Genomic DNA, 20235 nt, shown 5'->3' on the forward strand with positions numbered 1-20235 from the left:
ATCATGAAGGGACAGTGAGGGGACCCTGAGGGGATGCTGGGGACACCCTGTGGGGAGCACTGAGCGGATCATGAGGGAAGCATGAAGGGATCATGAGGGGACAGTGAGGGGACACTGAGTGGAGCACTGAGGGGACAATGAGTGGAGCACTGAGAGGATACTGAGTGCAGCACTGAGAGAACCATGAGTGGAGCACTGAGGGAGCACTAAGAGGACACTGAGTGGAGCACTGAGAGGACACTGAGGGTACCACGAGTGGAGAACTGGGGGGACGCTGAGAGGAGCAGAGGGGACAGTGAGGGGACACTGAGGGGATACTGGGCACTGAGGGGACGCTGGGCACCGAGGGGACCCTGCGGTGCGGGTCTCTCCCGGCCAGCCCGGCCCCGGCGGCGCGGCCAGCCCGCCATGCCCAGGCCGGGCTGCAGGGGGCGCGGCGCGGCCTCTCCTCCCGCCGCCGGTGGGCGGGAGCGCCGGGCCGGGAGCGCCGGGCTGGGCCTGGCCGGGCGGGCCCGGGGCCGGGGCCATGGCGCTGCCCGTGCTGTCCAGCTCGGCCGTGAAATTCCGCCGGGTCCTGGCGCAGTTCCCGCAGGAGCTCAGCCTGGCCTTCGCCTACGGCTCCGGGGTGTTCCGGCAGGCGGGGGCCTCGGCCGAGCACGGCGAGGTGAGGCTCGGGCCCCGCGGCGTGCCGCGCTGCGGAGCCGCCCCCGGCCCTGCGGGTGTGAGCGGCGAGGGGCAGCGATCCCAAACCCCGGGGAATAACCGGGGCGGGTGTCCGGGCCGAGCCCGGGGCAGTGGGGCTGCCATTGTGGGGGCTCGGGGTCCCTCAGCCCGGTGTGTATCCAGTGTGTGTCAGCTTGTTTACCGCTGGGACTGCATCCCGTCCCACTGCTGTGCACCGCGTGAGGGGAATTTCAAATATATTGCCGCACTGAAATGGCGCTCCGGGGAGGCTTCCTCATCTTCTGAGGGCCAACAGCTTGGAAATAATGTTTGTACTTATTTTTTGTGTTTTGTTGACAAAAGCAAAGGAATACACTGCAAAGGAATGTCCTAGAAATGCAGTTCCTTGCTGCCGGCTCTCGGGTGGTGCTTTTATCTGCCCACATTCCCCCATTCATGGCCAGAAAGTGCTGTTCATTAGCACTGAGCTGTGAGTTGGGGTGTGAAGATCTCACACCTGCTCCACTCTTTTGGAGAGTTGAAGTTTGGTCTTGACCAGGACAGGAAAATTTTGGACTGTCTGATATACTTGACAATAAATATACTTCACTATAGCCTTTGAACTATATCTGGCATTAATACTTGTGGTTTGGGTTTTATTTTTATTTTTTTACTCATGAATAAGATTTAGCTGGAAGTTTGATACTGTGTACATCTTAAATTATTATTATAACATTGGTTCTTCTTGACATTTAAACCCCACCACCTCCTCTTGTTCTCCTCAGACAAATATGCTGGACTTCGTGTTTGCTGTTGATGATGTTGTGACCTGGCATATGATGAACTTGTCAAAGAACAGGAGTCATTATTCCTTCCTTAAATTTTTTGGGCCCAAAAAGATAAGTACTGTACAGAGATATGGAGCAGGAATTTACTACAACACCTTAGTGCCATGCAATGGCAGGGTAAGTACAAGCAGCCTGAGTGAATTAAGTGTAATATTTATGTCTGTGAAGTATTAAAATGATTAGCTTAAAGCAGATTTCAGGAAGCAAATATTGCAGATTGTAATTGTAGATTAACTCATGGTATCTTCAATATTTATGTCTCAAACTGCTTCACTAACAGCATTTTAATGAAAAAGCAAACAGAGCAGCCTGTCTTGCACCTTAGAAGTGTAAGCAGTGTTTGGAACTTCTAGCTAAAGCATTTCAGGAACTGGATTTATATTTCTTACTGCTTTCTGTCTGCCAGTTTTGGTGCTGGTGAAGTCTTGGTGGTGCTTCATTTCAGCAGTTGACCACGTAGTAACAGCAAAGTGGGCTCTTTGATATAAAATACAAGTTACAACAGCAAGCTGGAATTGACATTTGTGTTCTTTAGTGTCTCATATCCTGACCTGTGAGTCTGGGGTGTAATCAATAACTCTGTGAGTGGTTCTTGTCCAGCAAGTCCTGTTCCTGCACCTCTGGGTTTGGTAGGGAGGAGTGAGGGGAACACTGTCAGTCTTGCTGTTCTTGTCCCTGTACAAGATTTTGGGATTTGACCCTTATTTGTTTGATGCAAAAAGGGATTTGGGATTTTGTGTGAAGGACCAGTGGTGTTTGCCATGGCATTGTGTTCTTGGCTCTTCATGCCCTGGTCTTATGTTCTAATGACTCAGTCACATCACAGGCTGTGGTCCTTTGGTGTCCAGAAATTGTGGAGCTGCCTGCCTTGCTGTGGTGATAATCTTTGGAAACTCAGGTACTGCAGCTTGGTAACAAACCGTGGAAAGTCCCATGTTCTTTCCAGTTACATAAAATAAGCAGCAAAATCACAAATTTTTTTTCTTTACATCAAAGAGCAAAAGAAAAAACTCCCTGATACACATCCCATCTCCCAATAACAGGATGCATAAGTGGAAGTTTTAATTTAAGTCTCTGACAAACTATTGCTTGAGTTTTTTTAATATTATAAAGATTAATGTGGATTATTCCAGTTATTGTAATATTTGGCTGCTGACTTAATTGCAACTCTGATTTTAGAAAGGGTCTTAGTTTCATGTCCTTCATTTTCTCCCTGCAGAAGCTGGAATGTAAATAGGAGACTTTTCTTTTACCTCATGTGTTAATTAAGACATAAAAATGTTTTCCAGTTGTTTTTATTGGAGGTACGTGTGCTTTAGGATTAAGGACAGTTGTAGCAAGCAGTAAGTTCCCTGTAGGGAAAATGGTGCAGGTATAATTTTTTTCAAAAGCCTCTATTTTGCTTTGTTTTTTTCCAGATGATAAAATATGGAGTAATTAGCACTGACACCCTGATTGAGGATTTGTTTCACTGGAAAACTCTCTATGTGGCTGGGCGCCTCCAAAAGCCGGTAACTGCTCAGTTTTGTGTGGAAATGCAGGAAATTACAGGGCTGGAAAATCATCAGTTAGAGTTTGAACTTTATCTGTCAGGGATCTGTGCTCAAATAATCTGCTCTGATTTAGGGGTGTAGCCCAGGAGGGATAATCTCTCAGAGAGGAGGTGAAATGTACTTCCTAATGATGTTCTGTGCAAAAAGAGCCCCTAAAGGGGAGTATATTAATAACAGTTTTCTGCCTGTAGTAAATCTTGAATGACTCTATTAATGGCACGTTCCTTTAATGTTGAATGTATTATTTGCCTTTTATAACAGATTATAGGGGTGGCCAAAATTTAACACAGCTAAAGAATGGAAAACATTAAAGATGAAAGCAGCTTTGCTGTGCAGTTACTGTCTGGCTCATAATTGAATGAACCATGGGTTCTGCATGTTGGTTTTTCTCCTCCATTTTTGGACCATAAAAAATAATCTTTGCTTTCCCCCTTGTGCCTGCCTCAGTGTGCTTTCAGCAGATGGCAGCAGTGCTAAGGAAAAATTTGTTATGAGGGGAGGGGGAGAATTAGAGGAGAAATCTCTTCAGGTCTTGGAAGAGAAGTTAATTATGCTTTTAGATAAAAATCTTGGAGTGAAAGTTTGAATAGATTGTCTCAGACTGCTGGCTTTATCTCCAGAGATGTATTACAGCATGATCCAGGTTAGAGCAGCTGTTATCTTTGTAAAGGATGAAACTTAATCCATTGAGAAAGATAACTGAAGGGAGAATTCTGGGTGTCACTTCAACAGTGAATAGTGAATAGTGGTTTTCAGTGGAACTGCATTTGCTGCTGCTTTCATCTGTGACATGGTACAGTGAATATAAATTCTCTGCTCTGTGAAAAAGCCTTCCTTAACTGTGGTGCTCTGTCAGATTTAGCCCAAGAATCAACGTTCATGTTTTACCAGGGGGATAACCATTGCACTCTGACTTCCTGGGAGATTTGCAGCTCTCTGAACAACTGAAAATTTGTTCATAAATGCTGTCAGTGTTTCAGGCATTCAGATTTTGAAGCCTGCTGTATTATTTTCTTTCCCAAAAAATCCTGCTTTGTATTAGGGGGGATTTTTGGAAAAGGAGGAGGTTATTCCTTTTGCTTCTCTAAGGTAAGGCTGGTGTCTTCCATGAGGAGGAATAGCATCTCTGCTGAGTTTCCTGTTTTAAAAGGCTCTGACTGTGGTGTCTGTAACATGTCCATAACTTGCTGATGTTTCCATGGCAATCCTGAGGTACTGCAGTCACCTGTGTGACTGCTTGGGGTGCCACAGATTTTTCTGTTCTGACTTCCCTTAGATTTCCCTGTAGCAACAAGTTAGGAATGTGCATCTAAGTGAATTGCTTGATGAGATTTGAGAAAAATTGAGAGGACTACCTTTGTTCACAAAGGTTTGTAGAGTAGATATTAAAAAGCTGCCTTTTATAAGCAAGACAGGATTGCCTAACCAGAACACTTGAAAAAGACAAGCTCCCACCAAGCAGGGATTCCTAGGGGAGTTGTTTCTGAAGTGCACAGTTATCCATCTCCCAAACCACCTTCCCTTCATCTGCCAGTGTGTTTCTGTCTTCAGTTCTTACCAAAGATCTGCTTTTTATTCAGTATATTCCCATACCCTAGGTGATTGGATTCTCTAGTCATTCTTGAACAGTTTCAATGTGTCTTAAACACTTCTTGTGGCAGATAGAGGCATTCAAGTGATCTGTTCCTCATGGGTAAGTGAAGATCCCCTTGAGTTCACATTCTGCTCATGCAAAATGCAAAAATAAAGCCCTGCTTCCTCTAGGACAACCCCTGGCTGAGAAACTACTTGAAGCATTTGATAGGGGAGTCCTCTATTAAGAAAATAAAAGGAAGGAAGATGAATAAGAAAACGTAACTCTGTCTGTTGTTCTGTTCTTTTTTAGTATAGTCTTTTTTCTTTTTGCACAATCACATGTGAAATATTTCTGTTGATGCATTCATATTTCCTGTACTGATTAATCTTAAATTTACAAGTATGAAAAGGTGACTATCTCTTCAGAGATGAGCTCATGTCTGGTGCATATAGCACTTCCAAACCTGTGTGTGAAAACAGCTTTATCTAGCAGTGTTAATTCTTAAAATCATGTTCCTTTCTCTCACATGGTGGGGATACTCTAGTACTTGTTGTACCATGCTAGTAAAATCTACTCTTAAATTAATTTCTTACTCAATCTGGCATGAAAAATAAATAACGTTTCTAGCTCCAGCTTCAGTGGCACTTTCCTGTGGTTCTGCTTTTCCAGGTGAAGATCCTGGCCCAGAATGATAACAGCAAGCTGCAAGCTGCTCTTGTCAGCAACCTGAAGAGTGCAGTGACAGCAGCCTTCCTCATGCTGCCAGAGAGCTTCTCAGAAGAGGACCTGTACCTGCAGATTGCTGGACTCTCCTACGCTGGTGAGTGGGGCTCTGAGGTGGCTGAGGAGGGCTGTGCTTGGAGCACACTTGGAGTCCCATGTGGATCATCTCCCTTCCTGCTTTGGGCCTGCACTGCTGCCTGCACCAGGAGCTCTCTCTGAGTGGGGGTTACGTAACAGCCCCAGTAATTGGGTTTATTCACAGGAAATAGGTGTAGCTGCCTCAGCAGTGCTGCCTGTACCTGCTTGGTTTATGAGCAGCTAAGTGTGAGTGATTGGATCTGATGAAATAATGGGGGTTCTCTCCTGTTTGCATGGATTGTGTTTTGGTGGAATGTTTCAAAACCTTGGGAAAAAATTTTTTTTCTTTCCACTCAGTGCAATGTTGAGTCATCTGATAGTCTGACTCATACCTTGTCTTCTCTTTTTGAGTGTGCTGTGTTTAAGGTTCTTATTTAGTTAACTTAAAGATCCTGATTATGATTCTTTAATTTACATTTAACACTCCTGGCTGGTATTTGTTGAATTTCTTTTTTTTTTTAGGAAATTGATAAGGAAAAATATTGAAGAAACTACTGCAAATAGTTCTTCAATATAAGATGTAATTATTACAATTTAACTCAGCATTGCTTTTTAAATGCTGACATCCTTACTGGAATTACTATGAAGGGGCTTGGTTGGAGTTGTATTCTACACAGCACTTCCTTGGCTCTTACAGAAATGCAGTTTTGGCTTTTAAAGGAAGCACAGGGGGGTCTAAGCTGCAGCTTGCCTGTACTGAGGAGTGTCACTGTTTTATGTAACACTTCTCAGGGCAGTTCAGATTGCAGCTCTCTTTCCAGAGCAGTTCTCTCCTGAAGTGTTGCCTGTTTTAAAGCACCAGGAAGAGGGTGCTGACAGTGGGATTGCCAGCCAGGGATGTTCAGTGCTTATCTGCCCACCTGAAACCTGCCCAGCACTGGCACTGGGTTCTGGCTGGGCACTGGTGACCAAGATGCTTTTTGCATACTCTTTGAAACAGTGCAATTAAACAAAAATCAGTGAAATGCTGAGACTGGCTGTGCTGTGTGAGCGAAGCTGAAGCAACACAGCTCCCAGCTGGGAATATACAAGAAAAAGGCTGCTTGTGGGTATTTATTTTGCTGCCATTTCGTTAAGTCTTTCAGAGGCTGTACTAGTAGACAAAATTGATTTTATGTGTTACTCTAATCAGTCTCCTTGGAGACTGCTGAAAAGAGTTGTTAATGCTTTAATTTAGAAAATGTTTATCCTTTATTTTTTCCTGCATTTTTTGAGAGCACTGAGTCAGTACCATTTATATGTGAAGTGTTTGTTTTGTGGCTTGGCATAAACTGAAATAAACTAAGGAAGGCTAGCAAGTTGGCACCTTTCAACAACATTTATCTCCTGAATGTGGGAAGTGGGAAAAGGAATTGATTCAGAATTTTGGTTGTTGGTACAAGCTACAGTGAGCATCCAGCTCCTGGCTGGAAACCCAGCAAGCAGCCAGGCTGGTACCTAGCAGAGGTAGTGGAGTGCTTTCATCCAGACTGACTGGCTTTTCATGTATTCTCTTTGAAACTTCCCAGTCATGTGTCTGAAAAGAAAGTGGAAAGGCCAGTAATGTAACAGTGGTGTTAAAAGGAAGTGCTTTTTGAAACTACTAGCACAATGCATGGCTAAGAGGAAAAGTGATGCAGTGATCTTACCATGGCTGCCATTAGCTGAACTCCAGGTACTGCCCTTGGAGTGCAGAAACAATGCAAATTATTACCTCTCAGACTGGAAAATTTAAGCTCATCTGCTTGTGGATACAGAGTATGAGGATTGGGCAGTTTGTTTAGTAATTGCTAAGACTGAGGTGTGGTGCAGAGACTGTAACTGGTCTGGAATTATTTTGTTTCCAAGTGAAGATGTGGACACGTAGGCTGATGACATTGTATCAGAGGCCACATAACAATATGTGCCTTCGAGGATGTTTTTTCTGTGCTTGAAGGTGTTTGAATAGCTTTTTGACTCTTAAAAAATTACTATTGTGGATTATATTGGCATACATAATATTGGAGAATAGAGATTTAGATGGCAGCTCTGTACTGTGTTGATTTCTGTTACATTCTCCTTCATGGTTTTGGGGTTTTCCTAATGGCTTAACTCTCTCTTTTCCTGCCTAGGTGATTTCAGGATGATAATAGGAGAAGACAAATTCAAAGTGCAGAACATAGTGAAGCCCAACGTTGCCCATTTCCAGAAGCTGTACAGTACCATACTCCAGGACTGCCCTCAAGTGGTGTACAAGCACCATCTGGGAAGGCTCGAGGCAAGTGTTCTCCTTCTAGACAGCTTCAAAAAGCAAGTGCTTCATCACTGACAGAAGGCAGGAATTGTGCCATGCACCAGGAGAGCAGTTGTAGGCTCTGTGCTTGCTGTTTGTTGTGTTTCTGTTGTTTAGTTAATTCTGCAACCAGCAGACTTGCCTTAAATGCCAGGTTTTTCATATGGAGGAACTACTGCTCATTTTCTCTGAATATGAGCACAGAATAGACCCCAGCAAGGGAACCAGAGCAGATCACTGTAAAACGTGTGTTCTAATGGCTTCCACATGGAAATGACAGGCTAGGAAGTGAGGAATAAACAGATGGTTTGTGTTAGAGGCATGAGGCTGTAACTCAGAGGTGCAACTTTCTGCAGTCAAAAACTGCATCTCACAAAAAACCTCTCAAGTTCTAGCTGTGAAGGTCACCTGACTAAACCCAAGTGATATTCTGGCCTAATAATACCCATACAAAACCATTTTTCCTTAGCTTTTTGGGAAATCCAGAGTGACCAGTATCTTGAATTCCATCTTTCTGGTGCATCATTGCAGTTAGGGGAGAGATGCCACAGTCAGTAGCAATTTTCCCTTTTGAAATCTGCATGTCCCTGTGTGGATATTCAAGTGTGATATAAACTTCATGGTGAAGTCACTTGTCTCATGGATGTGGGCATCTCTTTATCCTCAAGAAATGGTAATTATCTCCCAAATGCCACCTTTTAGGATGTGTCTTTGTTAGAAATTCATTTAACTGCAAGCTTGAGTACAGTAAACAGTTCCACTGCAATGCTTTGGGATAAAACACAGGCAAACCTGTATTTTATTATCCTGCAGCTGTTCTCCATGTTTTCTTATTGCTTGTGAACAGTTTGGTGCAAACAATATTTAAATGAATTTGGGAAAGAATTGGTAATGCTTCCTTCAAGAAAAAATTGCTATAAACAAATCCTGGTAGCATACTGCAAATTTATTGCTGGATAATAAATCTCTCCACAATCCCATAACAGTCATCAAGACTGCTTCAAATCAACAGCAAAATGAGGGCATTTAATCAACAAAGTGTTTAATACTTTATTGCTCACACCTTCCTGTGGTTATTGGCAGTTACTGCCCAGCCCGAGGTAGCTGAGTGCTGTTGGGGGTGCAGTGAACAGAATGGGAGCCCCTTCTCCAAGAGATGCAGAGCTACAGAGAAAATTCCTTCTTCAGAGGCAGGAGAGGCAGAGCCCAGCTCTGAGCTCTGCTTGAGGCACGGATTCCTCCCACACAGAGCTCAGAGCTGCTCGCTCTGGTGCCTCTGGAGTTGGGGCTGACTCATCTGGAGATCATTTTCTCCACACTGACAAAAGGGAGTGGAGAGGGCAACCAGACTCCTGTCTGATGTCTCCATGAAGTGGCTAAAACCTTGTGTGGGAGGAATGGAGCTCTTCAGATTTTCCTCCTCTTCTGGAGAGCTCTGCCCCGTCGTGCACTGCATTTTGGAGAAATCTGTCCAGGCCTGCATGTTGGTATCATTGTATTCAAAAAAGGCTCGTTGGATTTCTGATTTAGATTGCAAAATGTGGGATGAATGTTTTCTTCAAATTATACAAACCAGATGTGGTTTGGAGTTTTAAGCAGAGAAAATGGTTTTCAGGCTAAACTTGAAGAGTGTGTGTGTCTGCAGTTTGATTATATTCAGGCAGAAGAAACTCAGCTGAGGGGTCTTCAGGGAGCTTTTTTTTATTGTCCTGTACTTACGTTTCCAAAGGAAATTGGATACAACAGAAATGATAGAGTTTCAATGAAAATTTACTTGCAGACACAGCAAGATCATGTGTGTCTTCCTTTGAATAAAAACCCTTGCACTGAGTCATTCTTCAAGTTGAAAACTGAGATGCTGCATTTCCCTGTTCTTGGGAAGTTTTTATTAGCATTGTCAAGGACCTTTTCAGGTTCTGTGAGATATTTATCAGAGGTCAATTTTCTGACTTCTTAAAAAAAAAAGAGAACTGAATGTTTTTAATGTCTTACTTTTATGACATTCAGATTGATAAAAGTCCAGAAGGTCAGTTTACACAACTTATGACTTTGCCAAAGACTCTGCAACAGAAGATAACTGCTCTGGTAAACCCTCCTGGAAAGAACAGAGACGTGGAAGAAATTTTACTGCAAGTTGCCCACGACCCTGACTGTGGATTTCTGGTGCATCAAGGTGGGTCTGGACCACTGTAATCTACTTTATGACATGAGAGATACACACATCTGCTGTTTATATTCTATTTCAGGTGGGTTAAAGAGAAAGGTGGGTTAAAGAGAAAGGTGAAAAAGTCCAGGAGATTAAATGTGAAATACATTCCTGGAAGCCTAGGTTTGGATTTGATTGCAGACAGGTTATCTGAAATATTATTAATGGCATTCCTATTTACAGAAAAATAAATTACAGAAATGTGTTTTGGTTTGGATCCTGAAAGAGGCAGAATTGAAGGAATAATAGTATGGCCTGCTTAGATCACCTAACTCTGTTGCTTCCATCTTCAGGCAAAACTTCATCAAAACACTGAGCTTTATATCCTCCCAGTGAGAGATTGCAAGGCTGAGGTAATTTTCTGACTTGCTGACATTTCCCTTGGCAGTCATCGTGGTTAGCCCAGACATGTGAGCCCTGGCAGGGAGCTGCAGCTCCGAGGGGAAGGCTGAGGTGCTTCTCATCAGCACAATTGCTCTGAGGCACCATTATGTCATATGAGCAAGTTAAAGCTGATGCTGCAGACACCAACGTTCTGCTACACTGCAGGAAAATGAAAAAGTTTAGTACCTGGGGTCCTTTATGCGTTTGAAGAACCTGGCACATTTTCTGTTCCAGGTAGCAAATTTTGCAAGCTCGCTGAGCAAAAATTCCCAAGAAACCTGGGAGCCACTGGACACTCACCAGGGAGCTGAGGGAGCTCTCAGCCTGATTCCTCTGGGGGAAATGAAGCTCCTGGGTGCTGCATGGACAGCATGGGATGAGCTGCTCCTGGACATGGAGATGTTCAGCTTCTTTCTTGGGCCGGGCTGAGGCAGTAAAGGGCCAAAAGCAGGGTCTGGGAGCAGGGAGAGTGTTTGAGCTGCACACAGAGCTCTGAGGTGCTGTGGGTGTGTTTCTGTAGCTGTGGCTGCACAGGGAGCAGCAGTGCAGCAGCAAACTGGACACATCTTCTCAGGCCCTGCACTTTAAACTCTTAGGAGAACACATCGAGATATTCTTTTACTTTTGTGACCAAAGCATTTTCCTAATTCATCAGTCTGGGTAAAGGCCAGGTTGAGCCATTTGGGAATCCTACAAGACAGGGCTGATTACTCAAGCTGAATTGCATTGTCCCAAGGTATTTAGGTACACCAACACAGTTTGTTCCTTTCCCTTCCCTATTCCTAACCCTCAAATGACTGTCAAGGGGAATATTGTAGCCTTACTTACACATGGATTATGCTTTGTACTTCAATATGGAAGCAGTATTTAAAAATATTTGAAATTATATTCTGTGGGTCAATGCAGAACATGTCAGTTTGGAAGATTAGCTCTGAGACTGCTGCAGCTCTACATTTCTTTCAATTATTTAGTGGTGTAAGTAGTTTTGTACATACCAGTATGCTTTTGTATGTGTTAGAACAAATATAACTTCATAGTTCTGAAAAAAATTAAGATTTTTTGTAAACTGTTCTATTAAGAACCCCTGAACAATGACAGCTGAATGTGCCACAGTGCAAAGTGGTAAACAAACCTTATCTCCAAAAGCTGTAATTTAGGAAAGCCAGGGAAGAGCTGCACAATAGAGGTGTCTGTGCTTGATCAGAGAAGTGCCAAATCCCAATTTCATGTTGAGGTAAACAGGGAGTGTCGTTTGTTCTACTCTAGAATGTTAATTTACCAGCACTTGGATGAAACAACTCTGAATCCTCTGTGGTTAATCATCTTAGTAGAGAGCTAATGAGAACACTAAATTAATGGATCTGATCAATTCCTACTGCTTGTTGTCTGGTTTAATACTGATTTGGGTTTTTTTCTTTATGTTACATATAAAATAAATTAAAATAGTTTAGAGAATACTTTTAATTAGTATGAAAAAGCAGAGCAAACCCAAATTTTCTCGGTGTATGTTTTACTTTCAGGCTGGCTTGATTGTATAACTGGAACAATATTTAACTTGTGCATGGTGGAGGGGAAAGAATCCCCACACAAGTGCTGGATGGGTAACATCTGTGTGCTTTTCCCTCTGCAGGCATTTCAGGAATTGTGAGATCCTCCAGTATAGTGCAGAGTGCTAAAACCATCCTGACAGCTGGTAAGAATGTGTGGGGTTTCTGTCAGTGTGGGCCTGCTGATTTCACACGGCAAAAATGACAGGGCCCCAAGACTGTCTTGTTACAGGAGTTTAAAGAATAAACTTTTTGTGTGTTGCACTCAAAGTCCCTGGAAAATAAAAGCAACATTTAAAGCAGAGGATTTCTTGCAAAATTATAAAATACTGAAAGGGACTGGAGTCTGTGTGACTCTTAACAAACCAAACAACAACATCAGCTTTCATTTTCTCTGTTTCTATAGCTGTGCAGAGGAGATTTTGTGGAGCAAAATAATTGCAAGGGAGAGGCTAAAAACGGTGTTATTCCTGTTAAATTCAAGATTTTCCCTTGAATTCAAGGTGTCCCATGGGGCAGAGCTGGGTAAGTGCAGGAGTGGAACAGAAATGGTTGAGCTGTGGGGATTATAAATCACCTCTGAGGCTCGTTAGCTCCCCTGGTGTGTCCTGCAGTCAGTCACTGACAGCCTCTCCTGGCACTGGCACTTTGGGGGGTCCTCATGGATCTTTCAGTAGCACTTGGAATTTTTATCTTCATTTTTTATCATGATATTATCATTTTATCATCATTTTGTTATCTTTTTTGTCATAATTCTTTAGCATTCTGCTTCATGCACCTGAAATCAGTTATTTGGGAAATGTCTCTCTTTCCCTTGGTCTTAACTGCTTTTTGCTTTATATATAGTGGCTTTTTTCTCTTTCAAACAAATTGTAGTTTCCTTCTAATCAGTTATGTAGAGTTGTATTTAAAAACTGTTTTCTACTAGTGGTTTTTTGTGGTGAAAACATATTTTTGTGACTTGGTTTAGGTAGAGCAAAGCAATTTTGGGCCTTTGCCTCCAGCACAAGCCAAATTTGAGCAAGGAGGCTTGGGGGAGTGGATTTTTCTTACCTTTTGCATGATTTAGTTTTTGGGAGGGGTTTTTTTGTTTTGTTTTGTTGGTGTTTTTTTTGTTTTGGTTTTTTTTGTTGTTGTTGTTTTTTTTAATGTATTTACACTTTTCTGCCAGAATCTGGTGAAAACCATTAGTGACAGAATTCAGGAGTGAAATTTACCTGCTCAGGGATGTCACCTCAATATTTTTGAGGTATGATGTTTGTGTGATCTGCCCTGCAATAGAGGAGGGATGGGTGTCCATAGCTGTAGAGTTAATTAGCAAAAACCTTTTGCCCTTTTTTTTGTTTGGTTTTTAATATTTGTCTCCAAACACTTGTGACTGAGTTTATATTAAATCTGCCAGTGTCTTCTAATGAAGGTTTTCTCCCAGTCATGGTTTTTTAATTTCAGATGCATCACTGGGGCAGCATTCCTGGCTGGGCCAGCTCTTGGGGCTCTCCATGTTCATAGGATACAGAATTTACACAGAGAAAACAGGAATGTGGCTCCTGCATGGGAATATTTGCTTGACTCAGGCAAGGAATGTGTTTTACAGGAAAGTGTGGAGCTTTAAATTCAGTCCCTAAGGATGCTGCATTTCTTTCTTTATTCTTTTTCCAAATCTTGTCTAATATTCCATTCCCCTAAGACCTCTTTTCACACTTTCTAGTAAAGACTTTAGGAAAAATATAAGGCTCTGACATTCTGCTGTGCTTATGTTGGGAACAGTAGCTTAAAATAAAAGAATTATGAAAGAGAATCATGAAATCTGTGGCTCCATTAAGCTTTGACTTTTTATTGCTGTTCCTAATAACTGTACAAATACTTTGCTTGCAAAGGAACGTTTTCATTAGCTGGCCTTGACTCTTTTTGAAGTGTTCTAGGGGATACAATCTTTTTTCTTTAGCTGATTATTTTATCTTAAGAAGACCAGCAAAGGTGAAATGCTGCTCTGGGCCACAGCATGGCAGTGCAATGTCCAGCATTTCTAAATTCAATGGTAAATCAGCAATAGCTGTGCTCAGATGCCATGCTGGGTATGAACATTACTGGCAAGGAGCACGAGAAGGAATTTCATCCCATTTAAGAGAAGTTTTCTCATCTTTCTCTGCCAGTGTGGTTTTCAAGTGGAGCCCCAGCTCTGTGTTTTTGTTTGTTGTTAAATGCCCTATTTAGTTTCTGAAAATGTGCCTGTCTATTTCTTTGAGGCTGTGGTGAGGTTGCCTCTCTGTTTCCCATTAGAGATGGCACCAGGCTTTGATTTGTTTTCCCACATGGCCAGAGCCTGCCTGGGCTTTGGGAACTCACTGCAACTCTTATATTTAGCTCCTCTGAAGGAGATGTTGATACTTCTTTAGCTTCTTTCTTCTTTATATTTTACTCACGGAATGCTGCAAGCTTTGAAAAAATTTCTATAAATACAGTCTTACAGCATAAATCATCAATTGAAGCATTTGTCCAAGATACTTTTAAGTTAGCACAAATGTTCTGAATAGCATTTGTTTTCAAGGATTCAAGGATTTCTTTTTAAAGGAGCAGATTTCATTTGTTAAAGATACTATTATGTTAGGACAAATGTGCTGCATAGCATTTGTTTTCAAGGATTTTTTTTTTAAGGAGCATGTTTACATATCAAATATTCAGGTTTTGTGATAACAACTCTCTTTATCAGCTGCCTGAGCAGATAACTGCTGGCCTCACTATAAATATCTGTAAATATACATGTATCTGTGCATGCCACACTACAAATACATGTTTGTTCCACATGGCAGCTGTCCAGCAGTCCATCCATCCTGAGGAAATCCAGGACACTGCAGCCAGGCAGTCCTAGCAGGACACTCTGAGGGACTCCCAGCCAAACCCTGTCTTACAGCACCAACACTTGCAAAAAACTCAGCATGGATTGTTAAACGAAACCAGACACGGGCTGTGTTTACACAAACGCTGTGGGCTCGGTCCCATGTGCATCAGGGCTTTGTTCTGTGTCCTACAGTGGAAAAATCTGAAGGGGAGGTGGAACCACGAGTCACAGCTTCAGAGCTGAAGTAAAAGACATTTTCATGTGGTCCAAGTGCTTCAGATTCTGAGAGAGAGCCATAATTACAGCCATTAACTTTTCCTGCAGCTGTGATTCATCAGCCCGAGGGCTGCTTTGGGGGGGGAGCAGCTGAGCTGGATGGACAAACCTGTGCTGGGCTCCTTCTGTGAGCTCAGAGGGACGGGAGGGATCTGCTGCTGGGCAGGGGGGCAGCTGAGGGCAGCGATCCGTGTCCCCTGCAGGCTGGGGGCAGCGATCCGTGTCCCTGCAGTCTGAGGGTAGCAGTGTCCCTGCAGGCTGCAGTGCCTGCACCATTCCCTGCAGGCTGCAGTGCCTGCACCATTCCCTGCAGGCTGAGAGCAGCAGTGTCCCTGCAGGCTGCAGTGGCTGCACCATTCCCCTCAGGCTGAGGGCAGCAGTGTCCCTGCAGGCTGAGAGCAGCAGTGTCCCTGCAGGCTGCAGTGCCTGCACCATTCCCTGCAGGCTGAGAGCAGCAGTGTCCCTGCAGGCTGCAGTGCCTGCACCATTCCCCTCAGGCTGGGAGCAGCAGTGTCCCTGCAGGCTGCAGTGCCTGCACCATTCCCATCAGGCTGAGGGCAGCAGTGTCCCTGCAGGCTGCAGTGCCTGCACCATTCCCTGCAGGCTGAGGGCAGCAGTATCCCTGCAGGCTGCAGTGCCTGCACCATTCCCTGCAGTCCTGCAGCAGCTGTGCTGCAGTGGTTGTGCCCCACTCTGCACTGCATTTCCAGAAGCACCTGGAATTCACTGGAATGGCAGTGCAGCAGTTCCTCTCTCAGAGGGGCTGCATCCTGCAGCTTGGGCATTTCCAGAGCCACACTTAGACAATTTTAATTTCTTTCATTTGTGCTGGGCCAGAGCTCAGCCTGGCTTTGTGCTGCTGCAGGAGTTGTTGCTCTGTGTGCAATCTCCATGCAGATTTGTCAGGCACTTCATGATTTACATGGTTATTTATTTGTTATTTGAGATGCTGCAAGGAAAAGCCTGTCATGGCTTCATTAGTGTGCTTGCTTTTGCAAAAACCCAGTAAATATGGAAAAGTTGTAGCCTGCATATGGGATGCAGAATGGGTTTGTCAGTTCAAAATGCATGTATGGATGTTTTCCTACCCAAGGTGAAGTTGAGTTTATTGAAATTGCAGTTGGAGACATGAGAAGTGCAGAACTGATTCTTCACAGTCTATTTATTATCAGAGGCTTCTTACTCTGCCACATTCCTCTGGAAATGAGGGATTTCACTTCTTGCTGCCAACTAATTTGTCTTCTTGCAACTTGAATTTGAATGCATCTATCACTTAAAATATTATATCTTTAATTGATTTCTTTCTTTTACTTTCCTTTTTTTTTTTGAGGTCTTTCCAAATCAAATATTATTATGCCACTCCCACTCGCCCCCCCAAAAATTAAAGTATTCCAGTGTAGCACATGGCTAAACTTGGGTTGTGGTTCCTTGTTTGTTGCAAATCTTTCCTTGTGTTCTGGGCTGTGATGTTTTGTGACTTTTGGCTAAATTCCTTGTGTGTTTTTAGTCAGTCTTGTCAGGTGTTCAATTAAATAAACGTAGGAAAGATTGTAGTAAATATAATCTAGTACACCTTTAATCTGTGCATGTGTCAAAATGAGAGCTTTTTGTGCAGCACTGAAATGTGGCCTTTTCAGTTCTGAATTTGTAAGGGTGTGTTAGACTGTGCTGTAATCTGAGCAGTCACTCTGTGTGTTGTTTTGCGTTTATTTGTTTGGTTTGGGGTGATTTTTTTAAACAAAAAAGGAAAAGCAAGTAGCTGCACTGGCTGGGATCTTCAAACCCCCCTGAAATGCCAAGACTATCAGTGTTTTAATTTTAAATTTACAAATACTCCATGACTAAACCCAGCAAAAGGCTGTGGTTTTTTATTCTAGGTCTGTAAGAGAAGGCTCATCTCTGCTAGAACTTCAGAAATTGTTTAACTCCAAGGATACATCTTACAAATTTTGTGGGAGTCATCCTCAGTCCCATCATATCTAAAACTCATAAATGCTTAGAGGCAACAACTGCTGCTGGACCTCTGAAAATTGAGATATCTGCCTGTATTGTATGCCATGGCATGGTATTTACCAGAATTCTGCTCTATTTGCTCTGCTTTGATAACATTAAAATACTTTTGGTGGCATTATTTACTGTGTTCTGCCTGTGACAGGAGGGTTATTTGCATGTCTGCCTGCTGGATTAGGCTGTCCAGGGAAATCCTTCATTTGATGCACTAAGCACCTTCTGCCTGAGTCAGCCTTCCTTCCTAAATGTGGATATTTTCTCTCTTTTTTCTTCTTTTTTAGGGGCAAAGAAATCTGTGACCTACAGTCTGAAGAAATTATATAAGATGACAAAAGGAGGGTTAAAGAAGACATCTTGAGTCTGTTCATACTGTGTATGGGTAAATAAATGGTACTTTTTCTCTAAATGTTTTGCAGATGTGACTTTGCATACTTGAGAAGATTACAGTGTATTTAAGAAGTCTGTTCTGATGATTTACGTGCCCAATTTTCTTAATGAAATAGGAACTTTTTAAATGGGAGGTTTGTTGGCAATAGGGCAAAGGAATCATGCTCTGTAAATACTGAAATGAATTTTCCTGTGTATTTTGAAGAACCCTAAGTAAAAAAGATTGATTGTACAGATGGATTAAAACCCAAAGTGACTCATTTTCTGTGTGGTGGTAGCTTTACTTCCCAAAGTACCCTCAGAGTCTCAAAATGATCAATATCCCAAATTCAGTTCTTTGAGGGATTTCCAGAATTGGAGAATCCATTGAGTTTTCAGCAGATATGAAATTGCCCTCTAACATCCCTGCCCTGACAGGTTCATCCTTGGAATTCCTCTGAGGATGCTCCCTGTGACATCTTGCATCCCAAAAACTGCCACAGTGTGGCAGGCATCCTTTATTAAGGATATTTAATAATATTAATAAATAATGATATTTAATAATAATAAACGTGTGTGTTCCTCTCATGAGGCTGAGATGGAAAGTGCCCAATTCATGGGCATTGTCACAAGGGCCAGAGTTGGAAGGAAAATCAGAATTCCATGGATCCCTTTGGGCAGACTTACTCAATATTTGTTGTTTAGCAGATTTCATAAAAATGCTTGAAAATTTGGAATATTATGAACAAAAGCACAGGTTGGTTAATTCTTTGATTATGTTTTTTCCCCTTAAAGAAAGATGCCCACAAAGATGAAACCTGAACTCCCTTTAAATGAGCTAAACTAAAGAGAATTGGAGTTTTACATGACTTGTTACATTAATCATGCCATGAAGGAATGGGCATTGCTGGCAGTATCCATGTCTGGTGCAACGAACTGGGAGGATCTTAGAATAAATAAAATATTTTTCACACTGCCTCAGGTGGGTTTGCTAATTTGGGAAATTTTCCTTAATAGAAATAAACTCAGGTAAGGTTTCATTTTCCTTGTGAGACTGTCAATGATAAAAATAATTTAATGGTAAAAAAAATGGTAAAAAAAGGAAATAAAATGTATCTTTCCTGATCAGCATGTTTGGGGTTTTCCCTTGTGTATTATGTGATCATCAGGGTCATCTCTCAAGCTACCGTGATTTAGTGATTTCACTTTAAAAAATACATTATTGCAGTGAAGTTGTCTGCTAATTGTTTCCAGGGAGAAGTTCTGAGCATAAATTTAAGAAGGACAACAGAAAATACATTGTTGCACACAGGCTTGCTTTAATCATGGAGAAACTTGTAAATATTGATTCTTTTTAAATATTTGAGTTTGAAATTTTAATCCAGACTCAGGAAATAATTACTGTGAAATGGGAAATAAAATAACTGGGAAGCTTTCTAAGGTCAGAGGCAGGTTCCTCACACTTTGCATTATCCATTGGTAATAGAATGTGTGAAACAAATCCCCTCAAGTGTCCCTTTGCTGGTGGTACAACCTTTTTATGGGGGCAAAGAATGTTATATGGCCCTGGCATTCTCTGGCCCTATTCGTAAGGGCAAAGTCCCCAGTGTGAAAAGTTTACATTATAAAAAGTGGAACTAGGGGATTTAAGCCACTTCCAGGTAAATCTGGAATGTTTTAATGATGAAATGCACTTGCTAGCATTTCAAAGCAGCTTTCTTTTGAAAGCCCTTAGCAATACCATTAATGTTCTGAATGTTAAAGCCTCACTTAGAAGTGGGGTTTGATGTTTCTGAAGGTGCTGGCTACTGAAATGGTGCTTCAGAACATGAGAGGGCAGTGACAAATCAGGCTGGTGTGAGATGAGCTGGCCTCACTCCCACAGCGAAAGCCCAGGCTCCATCCTGCACCCTGCTGCCTTTATCCCAGAAATAATGTTCTTGTGGGGAGAAAGGAAAAAAGTTTAGCAGCTAATTAACTCTTTTTTATGTGCGTGTGGAGTCAGGTCCTGCCCAGCTCTGAGCTGTTTGTCACTGTCACTCTGCCAGAGGATCCCTCTGTCCCTGCACAGGTGGGACTTTACTGCACTTCCTGTAACCCGAGCCGCCTGTGTTTGTCTTGTGTTGCTGGATACCCACTGCAAGGCTTGCTTTGGCTTTATGAACTCTGTGCACAGCAATATAAGAAGTAATTTCTTGCTCTTTGGAGTGAGTTTTGCAAATCCCAGCTCGATAGTTCCCAGTTCCCTCCATCTGTTGATGCACTGCCAGTATCGGAGTCTGTGCACTAAATCTTTGGGAGATGTAAAAAAGTCCTTGCTCCTCATCCATATGGGCTGAAAACTGGATTCTGCTCTGTAAATCATTCATCTTGTGCTTTTTAAGAGTAGCCTACCTTTCCCCTTGGGGCCACTGGTCTTGAATGTATTTATTTTTCTGGCAGAGAGCCACGAATGAATCATAGCCCTGAGCAGCTCGTTGTGAACTCCTCACCATTGTTAAGAGAGTACTTGGGGCAGTTGTTACAGAGCTTTGCTATGTAAAACTTTTAAGAGAAGAGAGATTGATTTCAGCCTTGTTAGCTGCTTTTGAAGTCCCCACCAGTTGTGTGGAAATGATTTCTTCTACTCTTACAGCTGTAATCCACTAAAATAACCGGGGATTGTTGCACGGGAAGTTGGGACATGGGAATATGTTACTGCCTCTTTGTCCTAATGAGGTGTGGTTGTTCTTTCACCAAAAAAAAGTCACTTCAGCCTTTCATTCCATTTGTAACTTTCCTGTTTATACCTTCCTGCTCCATTTCCATACTTTATTGTTTCTCTTCTTGACTTAATTCTCAAGTCTTTCATTCTG

At 42.5% G+C, this 20235-nt stretch overlaps 1 protein-coding gene across 4 annotated transcripts; it reads left to right on the forward strand.

The window, feature by feature from the left end:
* Window positions 1–448: 448 nt before the first annotated feature.
* TAMM41 (TAM41 mitochondrial translocator assembly and maintenance homolog) lies at window positions 449–18505 on the forward strand. 4 transcript variants are annotated; one of them, XM_064432218.1, is made up of 9 exons: window positions 449–664; window positions 1449–1628; window positions 2930–3022; window positions 5310–5460; window positions 7592–7737; window positions 9760–9925; window positions 11973–12035; window positions 17296–17393; window positions 18176–18505. In XM_064432218.1, the coding sequence occupies exons 1-8, from the start codon at window positions 527–529 to the stop codon at window positions 17370–17372; spliced, it is 1014 nt and encodes a 337-aa protein (XP_064288288.1). In that variant the 5' UTR covers window positions 449–526; the 3' UTR covers window positions 17373–17393; window positions 18176–18505. The 4 variants fall into 4 exon arrangements, with proteins under 4 accessions (XP_064288288.1, XP_064288289.1, XP_064288287.1 ...); XM_064432219.1 differs by lacking the exons at window positions 17296–17393; window positions 18176–18505 and adding an exon at window positions 12296–13305; XM_064432217.1 differs by lacking the exon at window positions 18176–18505 and having other exon boundaries at window positions 450–664; window positions 17296–17662.
* The last annotated feature ends 1730 nt before the right edge of the window (window positions 18506–20235 follow it).

This window comes from Passer domesticus, chromosome 9 (assembly GCF_036417665.1).
Source record: "Passer domesticus isolate bPasDom1 chromosome 9, bPasDom1.hap1, whole genome shotgun sequence".
NCBI classification, from domain to species: domain Eukaryota; kingdom Metazoa; phylum Chordata; class Aves; order Passeriformes; family Passeridae; genus Passer; species Passer domesticus.